The sequence below is a fragment of the Lepidochelys kempii genome, chromosome 4 (assembly GCF_965140285.1).
Source record: "Lepidochelys kempii isolate rLepKem1 chromosome 4, rLepKem1.hap1, whole genome shotgun sequence".
NCBI classification, from domain to species: Eukaryota; Metazoa; Chordata; order Testudines; family Cheloniidae; genus Lepidochelys; species Lepidochelys kempii.
Genome location: NC_136383.1, coordinates 8,208,970 through 8,229,837, shown reverse-complemented (window position 1 = coordinate 8,229,837; position 20,868 = coordinate 8,208,970). Strand labels below are relative to the sequence as shown.

The following is a 20,868-nucleotide window of genomic DNA, read 5'->3' as shown; positions in this document are numbered from 1 at the left end:
GTCTCAAGAGACCATGGATATGCATCCCTGCGAGGTAAAGCCTTAGTAAAATCAAGGTATATCAAATCTGCTGCTTCTCCCCCATCTGGTTGGCCAGTAACAATGTCCAAGAAGGAAACTAGTTTGGTTTGGCATGATTTTTTCTTGATAAATCCATGTTGTGTATTACTTACGACCCTATTATTCTTTAGGTGCTTACAAATTGATTAATAATTTTTTCCATTATTTCTCCAGGTATCAAAGTTAGGCTGACTGGTCTATAATTCCCCAGGTCCTCTTTGTTTCTCTTTTTAAAGATAGGTACTATGTTTTCCCTTCTCCAATCCGATGGGACCTCACCCATTCTCCATAAGTTGTCAAAGATAATTGTTAAATGTTCCAAGATTGCGTAAGCTAGTTACTTAAGTATCCTAGGGTGAACTTCATCAGGCCCTGCTGACGTGAATACATCTAACTTATCTAAATATTCTTTCACCTGTCTTTTTCCTATTTTGACTTTCTTCCTTCTCCCTAGATAATATTATTTGTGTTAAACATCTGGTCACAAACTTTTAAGTGAATACTGAAGCAAAATCAGCACTAAACACTTCAGCCTTCTTGGTGTCATCCATCATTAGCTCTCCTTCCCTGCTAAGTAGACGACCTATGCTTTCCTTCATCTTTCTCTTGCACCTAATGTATTTATAGAACCTCTTAATATTGCCGTTTGTGTCTCTTATTAGGTGTAACTTGTTTTGTGCTTTAGTCTTTCTGATTTTATCCCTGCATGGGACCTTGCCTACCAGTTCTGAGTTTGTAAAAGTCTGCCTTTTTGAAGTCCATTGTCCTTATTCTGCTGCTCTCTCTCCTTCCTTTCCTTAGAATCATGAAATCTGTCTATCATTTTATGATTGCTTTCACCCAGGTTGCTTTCTATCATCAGATCAGAACCAATTAATCCCTGTTAGAATTAACTCTAAAATGATTGTTTCCTGATGAACTCCTTCACCTTCTGAAACAAGTTGTCCCCCAGTACATTCCAAGAACTTATTAGAGAGTTTTTTTTTTTTTTTTGGTCCAAACTACCTTCAGTTTGTCTATCTTTCTGGTAATATGATGTGATGCTCAGATCAGTAGGTGAGGTTCCTGATAGAAAAAGGTAGAAAATATTTGTTAGCAGTGTATGATAAAATACCTTTGTACGTGCTGGCCAAAATTGCACTGACCTTTTTGTATGAAGTTGCAAACTCATGTCAAAAGAGAGTCTCTTTCACCATTGGTACTGGCCAGATTTCTTTTATGCATTAGATGTGTGTGATTTTGCCCTCTATTATGTTTTGTTTACCAGCTTTTAGCCTTTTTTTAATACGTGTGAATTAATTAGAATGAAGTATATTTTAAGCGAGAATTAGAAAAAAGGATACTAACATCTAAATATTACATCTCTTTAGTTCCTCTTGTCCAGTAATTTTGTAATTATTTTTTTACATTATATATATTAATTAAAGCAATCTTTACAATTACTAATTGCAAGAAAATTAACATCAACACAGTATTTATGGTGTTCCCTACGTTAAGTACAGGAAATACTCTGAATGCTGCAGTAACATTAATTAGACAAAAGTTAAATTAAAAACTTTAATTTTTTTAACTTTTACCTAATTAATGACTAGAGCTCCTGGCTTTCTTTTTCTTGTAAAGTATTGTGAACCTTCCAGTTTGCCTTGAATGCAAAAAGATCCATTTCAGAACCCCAAAATTTTTGATGATCAGTTGGAAGGACTTGTAGTGAAGACTATTCTGCCTGATCAATTTTTCTTCTCTTCATACAGCTGACCTTCATATTGGTGGTGCCCTTGATATGCAAGGCCCTGTTAGACAATAGATGGGTTTCCACCCACTGCATTAGTGATGAAACTTCCTTTTGTAAATCCCTTGACCTCGTACTTCCCTCTTGGTTGTGTCGTTACTAGAATATGACTGTTTGGCAACACTGGGGCCAGTTGTCAAAGAGCATACTTAATGCTCTAAGCTGTAGAAAATTTGTTTTTTTGTTTCAAGGAAAGTGTCTTTTGAGCCACTGACTTAGAGGACATGCCACATCCTTCAAGACTGGTGTGTCTCTTGTTATGACAGATCTCTCTGGCTCTGCCATGACCAACCCTCCCTGGAACATCTCTGGACTCATCCACCAATGCAGGAATTTCAACACAAGTGATGGAATGTGTACTTTTTGAGATGGGAAAATCAGAAAATTTCAGGGAAGGGACAGCAGAAAATTCTACAGGGTCCTCATGCATTTTTTGCCTAGGGCATTATCCCTGTGCAGGATACAGTCATCCCTAGAAAGTTCAGGAGGGTGCCTACTCACATTCTCAGGAGGGTAATTGCTGATCTGATCTTGTTCCTCTTTCAGCTGACTGAAAGATTTTGTGTGTACCTCTTTCTTCATCTACACTCCAAGATACGACTCTTTTTTGAAATTTACTATAAATATGTGCCGTTGCAACATTTGGGTTGTTGACTCAGTTGCTTGAGTGGACCCCACCTTGAACGGTCTCTGATGAATGTTGTTCAGGAAACAGTATACCTATATCCCTTTCTGTCTGAGAAAAGCCACAGAACAACAAGGACTTTTGTGAACACTGAAGGCGTGGATGACCGTCTGAAAGGCAGTGGTTTGTATTGAAAGTGATGGGTCCCTTGAGTGAATTGCAGAAATCTCCTCTGCATTTGATGAATTGGAACATGAAAATAGGTTTATTTCAATTTGATTGGCACAAGATAGTCCCCTCGGCAGATTGCACCACTATGGACTTCAAGGTCTGCATCTTTTATTTGATTCTCCTTATGAACTTGTTCAGGTGGTTTAAGTCCAAGACAAGTCAGTCCTCCCTGGATCTTTTGGGTACCAGAAACAAGATTAAGTAGTGGCTGGAACAATCTCTGATTTGCAAAAGATGATCTATGGTCTTCAACATATTTGTCTTTTTTTGTGAATTTGAGGATACTGGAGAAGGAAGGAAATAGATCATTCAGGATCTTTGAGAATTCTATGATGTACTCTTCTCAAACCACATCCAGGACCCGTCTGTCTGATGCGCAGAGAGGCCATTGGTTCTTGAATTTTAATAGTCTCCCCCCAAGATGTTACTTGTCCAAACTCTCCTGACCATATTCAGGCATTGTTTCTGGTGTCTTCAGTTTCATTGCGGGAAGACTGGTCTCCCCACTGTCTGGGCTTAGACTTGTTCCATTTGCTTTGCTGTAGACCTAGGGGACAATCTCACGGACTTTGCCAGTGTTTCCCATTTGGCCTTAATTATTTTTTCCAAATAGAGATGAAGAGGAATGTGCGGTTCAGGGTTTAAACTGGTTGGAAAATACTTTTTTGTAATTTCTGTACCAATCCGCTCTTCTTCTCCTTGGAATCTTTTCTGATGGGCTCATCTGATGGAATACCCAAGCATCTAATCACCTTTTGTAACATTGTCTCAAATGATTCAGGTGGAAAAAAGATCGTTGTGCTTTTATGTCAGCCTGTGATTCAGACTGAGACTGAGAATTCACCTTCCTTCTGTGACGATCCTGACTTTCCTCTCTTGGACTTAAATTGAACAGATTTCCTAACCTTTTTCTTTTGTGATGACCATGAAGAAGAGGCTGAAAGTGAATTAAATGATGATAAAGCTGAAGAACCACCAGAGAGAGACAATTCTATTCCTTTTATTATGCTTTTTCTTTGTATGTGTGAAAATGTTCTGAACAGAGCCTTTAGCTCTGGTACCCTCTGGTGATGAGTCAGAGGAATTGCTGCTATCCCAGGAGAACAGGTCAGTTTTCTCCAAGGATAGGTCTACACATAAATATACGTCCAGGCTTGAGCCCAGGCTCAAACCAAACCTCCTTTGTGTCCACACGCCAATTGTGTTAAGCTAGGGTTTGGACCCAGCATTTCAGGACCCTGCAGGGCTGGAAGGTCCAAGCCTGTGTTAAGCTGGGATCTCGGGTCCGAGCCCTATTGCTTTCCTGTGGGCACAAAGCTCTGGCTTGGCTTAGGTCCCAGAAGACCTCCGGATGTATCCCAGAGTTCCTGGCAGCAGCTGCCTGGTCAAGTGTGCTCCCCATTCCGGCTCATCTTCACTGCTGCATGGAGCTTGCCCAGAGCAGGGAGCAAAGCTGACAGCTGGGAGGCAGCTCCGGGATGTTGGGAATTATCCCTCCCCTGGTTGTGCTGACCTTGGAGCCTTGCCACTCCCCCTCCCTGCAGGGCAGCTGTTTGGTTCTTGCTCCACTCTCTGGCCCTTGCTCGTTGCCACTCCTGTCCTCCCTGTGGCTGCATGTGCAGGGGCACTCAGGCTGCATGTACTGTCGGGGCAGCGAGTGGGAGCCAGCCTCAAAACTTCCCTGCAGTCTCCAGGGAATCCTTTTATCCCTGCCTCCTGGAGTTTAGAGGCAGGGATAAAGGAATTTTCCTGCCAATGCGACCCAGCCTAGAGATGGAGAGCCCAGTTCTTAGGTTAGATGGTACTTCAGTATAAGGCCTTCTCAAACTGCAGTCATTCTACTGAGACAGCCACAAAAGGAGCTGCGTATGCAATTTATGTACTCATGTATTCCTTATGGGCACCTGAGTCCCACCAATAACACTACGACAGTTAGGAAACAGGGTGGGCAGTAGTTTTCCCACAGTGCACCACATTCTTAGGGCTGGAGTGTTGACAGGGGGTGGAGGTGCTAAGCACTTCGGGATATGTTTACTTTGACTCGGGTCTGTGCACTGCAGTGTGGACGCTAGAGCCCTTGGTTCAAGCGCAGGTTAGAAAATCCTCAACCTAGGATTAAAATGCAATGTAGATGCTCAAGCCCAAGGTTCCCTGACACGGGTCAGCTGACTTGAGTCCAACTAACCCTAGACATACCCTAAGTGTCTGAGGTAATTTCTTGAATCCTTTTAAAAATTTTACTCCTTTGGGGAGGTGGGATTCGGAACCCGAGTCAGATGAGGAGTACTGTGAACCTGTTCTGCCAACAGGCATCTCTTTATGTTTGCCCCTTTAAGAGTGGATAAAAGATCTGTAAGGGGACAGTGCAGCTGCTGATTGAGGCTAACAAGATGGCAGGCATGTTTCATGCCAAATCTAAGAGCTCCCTAGCCAAAGAGGGTGTTTATTTCTTGCGGGGAGCGGGGAAGATTCTTTTCTTCTCTCCTCCATGCAGAATTCCTGACTTCCCTTGGGGTTGCAGGAAGGAGACCAAATTGTCCAATGATGGAAGTGATGGGGGATGATGAAACCTGCGCTGTGAGGGGGGGCATGTCTGAACCAGTCTGCTCCTGGCTCTGTCTTTGGCAGATTCAACTGGTCCTGCTTATGGTTTCCCTGGGCCACTGTCCTTTGATGAAACCCCCTTTGGTGGCTGAAGGGCTCTCATCGTTTTCTTGCCGTTTTTCAGTACATTTGCTGCCTGGCTGTCTGACTCCCCACTGAGGGGGGTGTGCCTGAGGACTGGCTCCTGGGTCGGAGTAAGGTGGCCAAAGCAAAGCCTTTCCAACCCAGCGGATGAGGAAGCTGGAGTGCACATGAGACCTAAACCTCTCCACCTGCTCCGTGTTGCCGGAATACAGAGCAGGAGGAATGCAGCGTTGGGCTTCTGTTTGGACCTTTCTTTACCATCCACTGAGCCTGTTACCTGGGCAGGCAGGGGGCTAGGTGGGTGGGCGAGCACTGTGGAAATTCCAGGTAGGAGACTGTTTCTTCAGGATTTTTGATTCTCTCACAGCAGGTGCTGAATTCCACTGCCCTGCAAGTACTTACAGGAGGCAGAACAAAACTCAGTGGGTCTCTGGAAGATGGGAGCTAGTTCCCATCAGTAATCCAATCAGCTTTGATTCTGCCCACAGCTATAGACCTGATCTGTGGATCTAGCCTTGAGAGAGAATCTGAGTTTTTGGATTGGATTCCTGTCTGGGTCGCTTCACAAAAGGTGGTGATTAAAAAAACAAGTTAACCGAAAAAGCAGTAACAAGGAGTCCGGTGGCACCTTAAAGACTAATAGATTTATTTGGGCATAAGCTTTCGTGGGTAAAAAAATACTACTTCAGATCCATGGATGAAAATTACAGATGCAGGCGTTATATACTGACACATGAAGAGTGGGGAGTTACCTTACAAGTGGAAAACCAGTGTGGGCAGGGCCAATTCAATCAGGGTGAATGTAGTCCACTCCCAATACTTGAGGAGGAGGTGTCAATTCCAGGAGAGGCAAAGCTGCTTTTGTAGTGAGCCAGCCACTCCCAGTCCCTATTCAAGCCCAAATTAATGGTGTTAAATTTGCAAACGAATTTTAGTTTTGCGGTTTGAAGTCTGTTTCTGAAGGTTTTTTGTTCAAGTATGGCTACTTTTAAATCTGTTATAGAATGTCCACGAAGGTCGAAGTGTTCTCCTACTGGCTTTTGCATGTTACCATTCCTGATGTCCGATTTGTGGCCAAAAAAAAAGCAATGTGTCCAAACAGAGTAAATTCTGAACTGCACTGTTTTTTTTAAAGAAAAAAAAAGAATATGCTTTTTCATAAAAATAACTTTTAAAATGTCTACTATGCAGTAATGTTTGTTACTTTTCTTCTGTTTCAGGAGGGTTTGTGGTAGGTGGAATAGTGTCTCCTGAAAAGGATCCATGCAAGAAGGCTAGAGTAAAGAGAAAACATACACCAAAAACAAGTATAAACTTCCTTGAAACTTATTTTGTTTTTTATTTCAATAGCAGTATAGAGCAATGGTTCAGATTATGCACAGTGCTAGCTCTTCACACCCCTTAGTACTCCTTTGGGGGAAGATTTCGTAAGAAGTGTAATTAATGTTAAAACATATTAGTATGAATTAAAACTAACATGTTAGTGTGGACAAGGACATTGGGCTTTAAAACACTGATCATGGCTAACCCTTGATTAAGAAGAACTTCATGTGGCGAGAAAGGGGGAGCTACTTGAGGGAATCGGAGGTTGGTGGTAAACTCAGAGCAATGGGTAAAGAAGGTGAACTGCAGTTCTGTCATTGATTAGCCGATTGGTTAAATAGTGTAAGTTAATGCATGTACTCCTATTATGTGTGGGCAAGCTGCTGTAACTACCAAACGTTTCATGAACGCAAGCAACACCAATATCATCCCAAAAGACAATACACAAAGGTCTTACGTATATTGGGAAAACACATTGTGTTAGACAACATGTTGATGTTGAATGATTTTACCTTCAGTGTGGACGAGGACAGTTGTTTTAAAAATGTTAGCTGACTGTGCTGATGAGATAAGTACAGTTCTTGTTCATACTGCAGATGGTGGTGACTGATCACATTTCCTATGATTGAGTTGTTCTGCAGATGATCACTTCGAACCAAAACACCATATTCCATCCCAGTAAAGAAGCTGGCTCCTTGTCAGTCTGTTATCTGGTAATGGGTATAATTCCAGAAGCCTGATATTTCTGAGCAGAGGTATTGAGACTTCCTACTTTCTAGAATGGAGTCTGAGAAAAAAATATAATTTTAACTTGGAAAAGATTTGTGGTGTAGGGCAGGTACGCCTCCCACTAAAACTGCTTTAACTACTTTAAAATGCACAAAACAAAAACTCTGAAGACTTTTGCTTGTGAATTTGGATTAGGGCTGTCAAGCAATTAAAAAAATTAATCACAATTAATTGCATTGTTAATAATAGAATACCATTTATTTAAGTATTTTTGGATGTTTTCTACATTTTCAAATATATTGATTTCCATTACAACACAGAATACAAAAGGTACAATGCTCCCTTTATATTGATTTTTATTACAAATATTTGTACTGTAAAAAAACAAAAGAAATAGTATTTTTCAATTCACCTAATACAAATACTGTAGTGCAGTCTCTTTATCATGAAAGTTGAACTTACAAATGTAGACTTATGTACAAAAAAAAAACTGCATTCAAAAATAGAACAATGTAAAATTTTAGACCCTGCAAATCCACTCAGTCCTACTTCTTGTTCAGCCAATTTCTCAGACAAACAAGTTTGGTTACAATTTTTAGAAGATAAAGCTGCCCGCTTCTTGTTTACAATGCCACCTGAAAGTGAGAACAGGCATTCTCATGGAGCCATTGTAGCTGGCGTTGCAAGATATTTATGTGCCAGGTCCGCTAAAGATTCATATGTCCCTTCATGCTTCAACCACCATTCCAGGGGACAACAATCCCAAAGCAGTGCAGACCATCACATGTTCGTTTTCATTTTCTGAGTCAGATGCCACCAGCAGAAGGTTGATTTTCTTCTTTGGTGGTTCGGGTTCTGTAGTTTCCACGTCGGAGTGTTGTTCTTTTAAGACTTCTGAAAGCATGCTCCACACCTCGGCTCTTTCAGATTTTGGAAGGCACTTAAATTTTGGAAGGATTCTTAAACCTTGGGTTGAGTGCTGCAGCTATTTTTACAAATCTCACATTGATATCTTCTTTGCATTTTGTGAAATCTGCTTTGAAAGTGTTCTTAAAATGAACAACATGTTCTGGATCATCATCTGAGACTGCTATAACATGAAATATGTGGGAGAATGTGGGTAAAACAGAATAGGGGACATACAATTCTTCCTCAGGAATTCAGTCACAAATTTAACGCATTATTTTTTTAACGAGCGTCATCAGCATGGAAGCATGTCCTCTGGAATGGTGGCTGAAGCATGAAGGGGCACACGAATTTTTAGCATATCTGGCAAGTAAATATCTTGCAATGCCAGCTACAAAAGTGCCATGCAAATGCCTGTTCTAACTTTCTGGTGACGTAAAAAAGAAGAGGGCAATATTATGTCCTGTAAATGTAAACAAACTTGTTTGTCTTAGCAATTGGGTGAACAAGAAGTAGGACTGAGTGGACTTGTAGACTCTGAAGTTTTACATTGTTTTATTTTTGAGTGCAGTTATGTAACAAAAAAAATTCTACATTGGTAAGTTGCACTTTCATGACAGAGATTGCACTACAGTACTTGTATGAGGTGAATTGAAAAATACAAGTTCTTTTATTATTTTTATAGTGCAGATATTTGTAATCAAAAATAATATACACTTTGATTTCAGTTACAACACAGAATACAATATATATGAAAATGTAGAAAAACATCCAAATACTTAATAGATTTCAGTTGATATTCTATTGTTTAAAGGTGCGATTAAAACTGTGATTAATCGTGATTACATTTTTTAATCACGATTAATTTGAGTTAATCATGTGAGTTAACTGCACTTAATCGACCACCCTAATTTGGATTGAAGACCCATTTACTAAATGTCCTTTTGGCAGCAGGTTTGACCTATCGTGAAATCACTGAAAGAAGATGAGTTTCTGCCATCATTTATCAGGTTCACTTTGAAACCCCCAGTAAAGAGCCCTCTGTCATGGGATATTAATATGTTCCTAATTATGCTAAATATTGCCTTTGAGGCACTTGGTACTTTTGGGGTCACGTTTCCTACCTGGTAAGTCATTTCTGACTTCAGCTGGTAGCAAAATAACTTTAGGTTCTAGTGACTAAACCTTTATACTTTATTTCTTAAGACTAGCTGGTACTTCAGACATCTCTGAATTTCCCCCTGAAGGGGGTGGTAATTTTCCAGTTTAATAAGCCAGTCATCCTCAGAGGCACTCCTTCATCAACACTTCACGAACATCACTGGGTTTTTAGCTGATGCAGACTAAAACCCTTAAATGAAAAAAGCTGAGTAAATTTTCTAACATAAATCCCCAAGTTCTACTGAAACCAAGAGAACTGTTGAAATGTCTGATTGCATCTGTCACTGCTACAGCACATGGAGGCCTGCAGTTGGGAGAGGGTTCATGTGAAAACTTACTTATCTGAGGCAGAGTGGCTTTGTTTCCAACCTTAGATGTGTCCCTGTGTAGGATATCTGCAAAGCTGCCATGTGGTATTCTCCATGTATTTATGAAGTGATATAGCTTGCATTTGACATTGAGAAAGAAATCGAGGTTCTGACTGCTTGTAGGAATTACTCCCCAGTTATAGGGTGCCCAAACTGTCCTGCCCCTTAGTTTGTGTGAGATTTGGGATATCTTACTTTGGTTTGATTACCTTCACTCGCCCTGAAGATTTTTCCTCAGAGGAGTCTTAATTTTCTGTACTTTGCAAGAAGTTACACTGACTTCCTGACATTTGGCTGGAAGATTTACTTTTATTTTAGAAATATCCCTTGAGATTTTAATCTCCAAGTGAAGATCCTGTAAGCTTGTAAAGAAAAGGAAAACCTTCACTTCTAATAACTTTTCTTTGAAGGTTTCATCTTTCAGTATTCCCACTCAGTCACCTCCATCAGAATTTAGTAGGGGGAAGGCTTTTTTTGGATTTCATAAAATGTTTAAAATTCTAAGTGGCTTCAGGAACTCCAGTGTCTTTAAAGCAGCAAATGAACAACTTGGATATGTATTATTGTTACTGTTGTGACAGGAGCAGTTACCACTGTTCTCAGGAGTCCCTGTTTGTCTTGCATAAGAGAGTGACTCCACTGAGAAATTATAGCTTCCAAAATTTAGTATTACAAGTAATTCCCATTTATTAAGGGAGTAGTCTTTCAACCTATTTGAATATTTAAAATTTGGGGAATTATTTAAATCCTTAACTATGCATTTGAATTCTAAAATATTTGGAAAATGGTGGTGGCATAACATCTCAGGTTGGTTTAAAAATGTACAGTGATTAGTTTTTTTTTTTACATTGTTCTTTTGCAGGGAGTCATGTTGCTGAACATTTGAATGTCTCCCTAGCAGATACTTCTAAGCCAACTGCTGTATGGGATCCAACCATTAATGAAGAGGTTTTGCTAGGTAAGTTGCTGAAGTGACTTGACCGGGTTCTGAGGAATTCTGTGACAATACGGCAGAATTTGGTCCTCCTTTGGGGTCATTCAGGGAAGTATGCTGATCAGGGCTTCCTCTGCACACCTAAACTCCTGAGGTGCTGAGATACCCCTCTTCCTTCCTCATGCAGAAAGTCAGGGGAGCCAGAGAAGGGGAAAAAGGGAGATAGCACACTACTCTAGAATTTTTCAGTCTGCTGCTGAACCTGGTACTTTGGAATCTTACAACAAAGTAGTATGCTGAGTACTCAATATGATTAAGAAATTGGAGGATGTACTGTGCTAATGACAAAAATGTTTAATATACATATGGATATTATTCAGCTTCTGTCAATTTTGTTTTTCTGTAGAGTGTGTTAACACTGGAAGTAATCATTCTTGTTTCTTTAATGATGAGTCAGTGGAAATATATAAAAACCTGAACACATCTGTTTTTGCTGCTGGTAAATTGATCTTGAAACCACTTAAAGAAAAGGGGCACCAATTTGTTTACACAGATAATATAGTGAGTACATCGGTTTCCTTATATATTCTTGTATAGCAAAATACCATGTACTGAAAGGCTTTGATACTTTAAAGACCTATTTACTATTGTTAGAAGTACTCTACTACTTGAAGTTAATGCTGTATTTGTAACTTTTATTACATGTTTTCTTAAAAAGGAATACGTGCAGAAAACATGTTAATGAAACATTTAAATTGTAGAATCAAACACTGAAAAATAAGGGAAATTCACCAAGTTAAATTTTGCTCTACAAAAGTAACTGAGACACCTGGTACACATTAGCCTTCCTGTGTTCTTCATTATATGGAAAAAATATCCATATATTGTTAATAAATACCATAAAATGTAGGTAGCAATGTAAAGTTTTCTTCTCTATTAAGACTTTTACATTTCAAATACCTGTCTTTATTAAATGCTTGATTTCACAACCATAAATTGTAGTGGGTTGGGGGGAGTGATGAGAGGAGTTGAGGGCTTATTGTTTTTTGAGAGTTTTTTGGAAGTTTTTAATTTGTATTTATACAAAAAACTTTGGTGTATATGAGTGGGGAAGTTTTAGCATAAAGGATTTTTTTCTTTGTTAGTACTACAATCATTTTGCAAAGAAAATATCTCACTAATGCTAGAATATTTGCTTTTGATTTAATTTCTGAAGGCTTTCCATGTTATCCGTGGCAAGATTATTGTTACCCTTCATAAGACGTCCTATTATCTGACTACGGGAGATTTTTTCTATGTTCCAGAAGGTAAGTACATTTTAAAAACAACTTGTTGCAAAGGGACCAGCTGAAGGGAAAGTATAAGTGGTGGAAACTAAGCTGAGGGGGTGCTAGGAGAAAGGGAATAATTGGATAACATTTGCTGAATTTGGGGATAAGAACCTCATTAAGAGATGAATAAGTCCCAAAGGCAGAGAGAAGTTAATGGTCAATCCTGTGTAAGCAGTAACACAAAACACTGTATGTTTATGTTGGTTATCTTCATGCTTCAAATGCACTATGAAGCCAAAAGCTATGCCCTTGTCTTCAATCACTCAATAAGGGCTAGTACAAAGTGTAGCAGTACTAGTTGAAGTGTTAACACTTTCATAAAAGGTTTTGGAAAATCCCTACTATTTTAGCCCAAATAACAGCTATTATATCTTGCTACCAGCAGAAGGCAGGAAGAAGGAAATGGTGTTCATCTCCAGCCTGTGAAAGTTACTAGACTGCCAAACACTGTTCAGTTCTTTAATCTTTTCTAGTCCGCTAAACCAGCTTGCTTATTTTGGGATTGGTCTTCGGTTGTGTTTTACCAGTGTAACTTTATGGTTGGTTAGGGATATGATATATATTTTACTGAAAGCTATACCAGTGAAGCCTTATTGTGGATGCAGTTATACCAGCATAAAGGTGATTTAAACCTGTATAATTATTCCCCTTCCTGTACAGGAATGGTTATACCAGTATAAAACACATTTATGCCGACATAACTGCATCCCAGCTAGGTGGCTTGTACGGGTATAATGAAAGTGGTGCAGCTCCACTGTAGGCAAGGTGTAAGTTATCTGGCTTTCAGTGTAATTAGTTTGCAGCTCCGTGTTTTAGCAGAATTTTCTGTCTTTAGGTTAGTAGTCCCAAGCAAAGGGTCAAAGACTTTTCAGGGGCTGGAGATGACATGGTTAGGATGGCTCCTGTCCTCTCTATTGCTCTGGATAATGCATCTTTAAAGGTATGTACTGAAACCCTGCAGGATTTAGTCTAGATTGCACCTGCCAGAACACCCTGTCGCTACAAATACTATTAGGTGCAGGTTTAATAAATGCAAGCATCAAAAGCCCCTGGTGAATTTCACTATATAATCTTACTACTGGCCCTCTATTGGCTACAGGTATCGTGGATGATAATTTCTCATGCAGCTGTCTATCCACCCAATAACTACAGACATCTGACTTTCAAGGACTTACATGTTCTGTGTGAAAAATATGGTAAAACTACCGAAGCCAATTCCCCTTTGACTATTCTTTCCATGGTTCAGACAGGCACAATTATTTTTACCACCATGTTTAAATATGAGCCTTGTCTAAATTTAGAGCTTCCACCATTATTCCCATCAAGAGTTTGCCCCCTTTGGGAATGATAGGTTTGAAAAGTCCTGACGTGTGGACAGGGTCATTGAGTTAAACATACTAAATGCCTTGGAGCTCTGTTCATCTGCAGAAGACTTTTAGTTCTAGCATTTGGATGTGGCCACTTTCAGCAGATGACTGGATCAAGAGTACTAAAATTGCCAGAGAATCCAGTCTCCTGTGCCTGTAGAGATAGAAAAGGATTTGGTTGCTCTTGGATCCTGAAATCTGGTAGGAAAGACAAAACATTGACAGAGGAGTTGAGCTGAAAATCAGTTGTACTCAGGTAATGGTGAGTTTTGTGAGAGTTCTCTGTAATTTAAAAAACTGAGGAAAAAAAACATCATAATGAGAGAGTAAAAAAGATCTCTCACTCCAGAAGTAAAGAAACTTTGTGAATAAACTTGATACAAGAAAATAGGTGTGACTGAGCTATAAGGAATGACGGTAGCCGAAGCTGAAGAAAGCATTTGAAGTGTTGGATGTTAGAGGCACTGGAAAAAAGCAGTTTTCACTGACTGACTTTTCTCACAAATTTCACAATATTCCACTAGGATATTCCTATTGGTTTGCTGTAATGTTGGAGGGGATTAGAACATCCTTTGTTAGTTTCTAATCATATCTTTTGGGACTTTTTTTACAATGCCTCACAATTTTGGGGGTGAAAATAGTTTTCTTTGTCACAATTGCTTTTACTATTTTTACTGCTCAGGAAGTTTTCTAAAGGAAGTTTTTTAAAGGAACATGTTAAGCTGGTAAATCTTCCTTTATTTGGGGTCTGACATCGCAAAAGTTGTTTCCTGTTTTCATCTGCTGGTAGGAGATTATAATTAAGGCTAAGATTTAGTCACAGATATTTTTAGTAAAAGTCATGGAGAAGTCACGGGCAATAAACAAAAATTCACTGCCCCTGACCTGTCTGACTTCTACTATAAATACCCATGACTAAACCTTAGCTACTCCTAGGGCACCGCTGCTCTGCGGGGTCCCTGGTGGCTGACGGCTGGCCCCTGCTCAGGTTGCGGTGGTTGACTGCCTATGTCCGTCCACTGTTCTGAGGCTCCTGGGGACAGCTCTCCGTCAGTCCCTGGGGCCACTGCTGCTCCAGCAGTCCCTGGGGCCAGCCACACCGGCCGCTACTCGGGCAGTCCCTGGGGCCAGCCACACCGGCCACTGCAGCTGTGGAAGTCAAACATGTTGTGGAATGTCACGGAATCTGTGACTTCCGTGACAGATACACAGCCTTAGTTATAATATGGTCTGAGTTGGTGTATTATGGGACTGAAGGAAACCCAATTAGCTGCATGTTAAAAATGGTCTTTTCTATTATTTTCCTCTTTGTAATTATTCCTTGCTGTAATAATTTGAGGGAGGGATAATTGTTTCATTAGTTATGACCTGTTCAGTTAATCAGATACAGGAACAGTCTGAACTTTTTCCTGTATATGCAATATACAGGAAATATATGCATAAATATGTATATGCAATCATGTTCCTGTATAAAAAGTAAATGTTGGATTTTTTTCCCCAGTCCCTTTTGGGGGAAGAGATTTATTATTTTACTATTCTGTGATCAATTCCATTATACACAGCTTTTGGGAAATCTTTTGATCAGTTCATCTCTGTTCTGGTTCCAATTTAATACAGGTTCAGGAGGTTGTCGTTTCTCTAGTTGCTATCTTTCTCATTAGCCCAAAAGTGAAATCTTGTGATGAAGCAGGTTTACAAACTGTATTAACATAAAACAGGTTCTTCTTAAACCTCTTCACAGTAAAGGGCCGAAAATTTAAGTCCCTGACTTAGGAGGGTGACATGGATGCAAAGTTCATCTCAATAGTAATGAATTAATTCCAATCTGTGGTGGAAATAAGTAGTTCAGAATATTAGGATTGGAGGCAGAAAAAGGGATCAAGTTGTTGCCAGAAGCTCACATTAAGAATCTCTTTCACTGAAAGGAATAAGTCTTGGTGAAAGACTTTGGGCATTGTATGAACATCTATTTGATCTCCCTTGAGCATTCAGTTCCCTTAGATCCTTGACATCTCTCTGAAAGCAGGGCCTCAGACCCAAAATTGAAGGGTAAGAGGTCCACACGGGCTATCCGGAGCTTAGGGAAGACCTACCACTTACTGTAGAGAGTTCAGCAATGGAGGCTGCTTCTCAAGAACAGATTCTGGAACCAAAAATAGCAGTTTTCAGAGTAGCAGCCATGTTAGTCTGTATTCGCAAAAAGAAAAGGAGTACTTGTGGCACCTTAGAGACTAACCAATTTATTTGAGCATGAGTTTTCGTGAGCTACAGCTCACTTCATCCAATGAAGTGAGCTGTAGCTCACGAAAGCTTCGCTCAAATAAATTGGTTAGTCTCTAAGGTGCCAAAAATAGCAGTGAGATCCACAACCACGCCAGAGCCAAAATTATAGGTAGAGTGAGGGGAATTACTGTAGTTACTGTCAGATTTGAGGCACTTGAAACTGATTGGACCCACCTGAAGATAGCCTCTGTTACAATGCACTGACATCTGGTAAGAGTTTTGGATATTTTTGGGGTGGCTGAGTTTTTTACTCTGGTCTCAGAATCCCCATCTGGTTGTAAGATCACTAGATGGAGCTAGAACCAACCATTACTACGGTTGTGAGTGTTAGCCAGCAACTGAGCAAATCTGGATCTAGTGACTGGGGCTCTTCAGGTACCCAGAGTTTACTTTCAAAGCCTTCTTTAGAAAAGAAAAGCAGCAGGCACTGCTCCACCTCATTACAGGCATAAAGGGTAAAGCCTACTTAGCCACTCCCTTAGGGGCATCTTTTCCCTTATACCTTTCAGGCTGCAGTTGCGCTGATCCATTGGACATTTGAGCATCACACAACACACATTATTTACAATCTAACTTCTTTTTACATTCAGCCACAGCCCTACTGCAGTGATGCATCCTGGCAAATGCCTGTCTGCAGTCTCCCAGGAGTAGAGTGATAGTTACACTTTGAGTCCTTGAAGTATTCCATTTATCTGCACCTGAATACTGTTCCTAGCTATAACATCTGCAAGGAAGACAGCAAATTACCAACTTTGGCTGATTATTTATTGCATTAAGTTGGTCTTGCATCTGCACACTAATGTTCTGTTTAAAATTGTCATAAAATTCCACTTGAATCAGTTTGACACCTCTGGTTTGGTTTCTGAAACTACATAATTTACCTGTCAAGGCGAGGTTACACAAGTTGGATGTTAAGAGGGACAAACTTTTTGTTAATTACCCAGTTTTTTCCCTTCCAAGATAAATTTAAAATGGAATCTATTCCATATTAGTTTGCTGTAAATGGATCAGACAGTATTCAAGCTTGTTATGACTTTAATTAGTGATGATTCTGAAGTAGACAGTCAATTTCACTAGGCTGAAGGCAACTTTGATGGAACTTCATGTAATATTGTGATGGAATCCCTGGGTACAGCCTGGAACTGGGCTATCATTGGGTCCCCTTAATTCTCCAGCCTGCGTGGTCTCTCACAATGCTTTGCTAGTGACCAGCAGCAAACCCCTCCATGTGCTGTTATCTCTCAGTACAACAGCATGTGACGCCCTACGCCCAGCTAGATTGCATGTATGCTCCCTGAACCACTCACAAATCACACAGATAGGCACCAGCAAATCTCCCAACCCCCAATCTTGCATCCAAGGAATATACCGTCTTGCCCTGGTCAGAAACCTGACTAGTGTAAGTTTTTTACTGAGTCCACCCCTCCCTTGATGTGGAGAGTGGACACATTAGCCTTTGTAAACTGAACTGAGATTTCCCAGCCACTTCAAGCAAAACACACTGTTTTAGGTAACATATAAAACAGATTTATTACCTACAGAAAGATAGATTTTAAGTGATTATAAGTGGTAGGCACAAAAGGTCAGATATAGTTACCAAAGAAAATAAAGGGTAAGTGCACAGTCTAAATCTTAAACCTTATTAGACTAGGCAATATTTAGATCAAGCGGTTTTTCTCACCCCACTGGATGTTGCAGGTAGGATACAGTTCTTAATACACAGGCTTCCGCTTTATGCCTGGGACCAGTCTCCTCAGTTCAAGTCTTTGTCTTCCCAGGGTTCTTCTTGCTTCCAGTGTAGGTGAGGAAGGAGAAAGTTAAAAGCACAATGCCCCTGTCCCTTATACTCGTAATTCTTGTCTGTGGACAGAATCTAGCCCAGGCATACCTGATGGGACTTGCTGAGTCACAGGGTTGAGCAGTCCCCATTGTGTGGTGCTTCTCTTACAGAATTGTCAATCCTTTACAACTCCACTACTGAACTCAAAATCGCTTAACTTCATACACATTAATGATATACATATTTTGATAGAACAGTGAGTTTCAGCAGATCGTGACCTTTCATATGATATCTTACATGACATACTTTGAATGAAATATAATTATATGACGGATGAATATGGGGGTTCAGGGTGCTGCTTTGAGGTACAGAGTGCCACAAATATCTATCAGAGAAGTGCAAAGTTGCCACTGGATCTCTGTTTATAACTTCTTGTAGCAATAATTCAGGGGTGGCCAACCTGTGGCTCTGGAACCACATGTGGCTCTTCAGAAGTTAATGTGTGGTATAGGCACCGACTCTGGGGCTGGAGCTACAGGTGCTACTTTTCAGGGTGCCGAGGGGTGCTCACGGCTCAACCCCTGGCTCTGCCACAGACCCTGCCCCCCCTCCCCTGAGCCTGCCATGCCCTCGCTTCTCCCACTTTCTCCCTTCTCCCCGCCCCCCCCCCCCCACCTCTTGCATGCCACAAAACAGCTGATGGGTAGGGAGGGAAGGGGAGGCAGTGATCGGCAGGGCCGCTGGTGGGCAGGAGGCTCTGGGAGTGGGGGTGGTGGGACTGATGCGGTGCTGCTGACATATTACTGTGGCTCTTTGGCAATGTACATTGGTAAATTCTGGCTCCTTCTCAGGCTCAGGTTGGCCACCCCTGCAATAATTTCTCAACCTGACATCCTATTCTGGCTGTCACTGTTCAATTAGTGCTCAGCCCTCCTTCAGGAGGTTGATCTGCAGTGGCAATTTCTGAAGGGAAAAAATTGACTAATTACCTGTGACTGGTAAGATCTCTGTGTATGGCCTCTACAGCTCTATGCTTAACTTCCATCCTTCTCCACTTCCCTAGGGTTCATCTCTTGGTATTCGGAATAAGTGGAGAGGCATTGAAGGTGGTAGGGACTGTAGACCTCATATCAAAAGCCTTACTCTACAGGAAGTATGTACTCTTTTAAATGGCTCTAAGTTTGTGGTGCTGTAAGCATACAAATTGCTAGTGACGATCTGCAGACATTACTCTTGAGAACTCTGATTACAAGTTTGAACCTCTTGATGGGATAGCCTTGTTTTTTTTTCTTGGTGTGAAAATCACGGCTTTTATTAAAGTTCTCATAACTGTTGATGGCCCAATCTTACACATTCCCTTCAAGACACTCCTCAATACACATCTTCTTAAAATTAGTCTAACTCTATATCAAAATAAGCAATTCTAGATGTAATTTTTTTCCTCCCGACTATTAATACATTTTAAATTAAATTCAGACTTTGGTGGTTTGCCCATTATCTTGCTTCGGAATTATGGATGAAATCCTGTTTAAGTTGCCGACCTATCCTAACTGCCAAAGAGTTCAAAATGCCTATAGGAAAAGTGTTCAAAGTTAAGTAATGCTACAGCAATGTGGTCATAATGCAATAAAACGTTCTGATGACTTTTTATTCTTTTACTCTTAGGAAATGGATACAATATACGCAATCTCCTGAATGAGGAAAGTATTCTTCTCTTCACACAGCTGAAAGGAGAAAGGTGGGGAAAATAACTTTGTACATAAAGGTTTTAACTAAAATATATTTCAGATTTGTGTGCAGTGTGGTTTTCTATTATCCAATTACTCTTGAATATAAAAGGGCCTTTTATGTCCATCTGAACATTCTATTTCTTAAAAATTTGCATTTTTAAATGTTATAGCTGTGCGTATACAAAGTAATTTTTCCACTACCAAAAATAGGACACCTGAGCTCCTATGGAATTAAGAATCTTTTTTTTGTCAAAAGGAAGGTGATATGATTGAGCAGCTCATAAAAATGTTTTTTAAAACTTTTATTTCTAATTAGCAGTAAGTATTATGAAACCTATAACTTTTGAGCTGAGTAAAATGTCATCCCAAAATGGTTTTGTTAAAAATATATTACTCTAAATATACACTGATCTTTACACATGTAGACATTTGAAGAGCTTGAACTGTATGCAGTTTTTAGAGTAGGTACCTTAAGTTTCACTCTTAAGTAACTTGATTTTCAAAACTGCTGGGCACCCAACACCTCCCAGAGAGTTGTCATGCCCAAATTTAGAACTCAAAAATAAAACAGAGTGGTCCTGAAATTATACAGATTATTGAGAAATGGTCTATGACTTCCATAGTCTAAGTAAGTACATGTACTGAGACTGAGCTTCAAATCCTAAAGCCAAAAAATTAAGACACTTAAAGAGTCCCTTGTACCAATTAACTCTGATCTCTTGTGTGTATACAGTATAAAGACTTGATTCTGTAACAGAGAGGTAGAGGTATTTAATTTTTTAAAAATCATATCTTAATAAATGAATTGTTAAGTTTTGAACTATAGTGTATGGTTGAAAATTAATACCAGCTTGTCCTGTGCCCTCTCCTCAAGTCCTCTATGGTGGATATTGTTAGAGGTTGCAGACAATTGTGAGATTTTTCACATGCCCTTTTCAAATGCAAAATGCCTCCCTTTCCGAAACTAGACCAATGGAAAGTTGGTATTTGGGTAAGTTTTGGACAGTATTTTTTTTATGGTAGATTTTCTATTTTGCTTGTCACGGCACATACCTCAGGCCTCTTTTTATCCTTGTGTCATTCATAATAGCAATTACAATTGTCCAGTTTGATGTCACTGCACTGTAATGTATCTCAGGGGACAAGACGTTAACCAGAGCTGACAACTTTTCTCTCTGCTATCTCTGAATGTCTCTTTGTAACAACTGTATTTTCTCCTGGCAGTTCAGTGCTTTCATCTTTCTTCCTTTTTTTTGAAAAAGAAAGATGAGATCTAAGTAATCTCTCTTGACACGTCCTATGTTGCTTGACAAATTACCTCTCATTGAAATTAATGAACTTTCATCTCATTGGTAACCCATTCCCCCCATTCAATAACAATCTGACTGAATGCTGGACTATTTCCAAGCTGTCTTTTGTATACATTGGAATACAGATTTTCATTTTAATCATTTAGAAGTCTTATCACGCTGCATGCTGAGTCTTCTTGTCCTTATCAATTTATTGTTTAATGCCTAACAAATATAGTTTCATTTGTCAAGTTTTAACAGAATTGATGGTCAT

General features: G+C 39.9%; 1 protein-coding gene across 2 annotated transcripts in view; it reads left to right on the top strand.

Moving 5' to 3' along the window:
* CENPC (centromere protein C) overlaps window positions 1-20,868 on the top strand; it is a 68,816-nt gene that overhangs the window by 33,576 nt on the left and 14,372 nt on the right. For both annotated transcript variants that reach the window (XM_073340250.2, XM_073340249.2), the window contains 5 exons: window positions 6,614-6,700; window positions 10,743-10,838; window positions 11,221-11,375; window positions 12,031-12,121; window positions 19,241-19,313. In XM_073340250.2, the coding sequence (XP_073196351.1) occupies window positions 6,614-6,700; window positions 10,743-10,838; window positions 11,221-11,375; window positions 12,031-12,121; window positions 19,241-19,313 (502 nt within the window). The remainder of the gene's footprint in view (window positions 1-6,613; window positions 6,701-10,742; window positions 10,839-11,220; window positions 11,376-12,030; window positions 12,122-19,240; window positions 19,314-20,868) is intronic.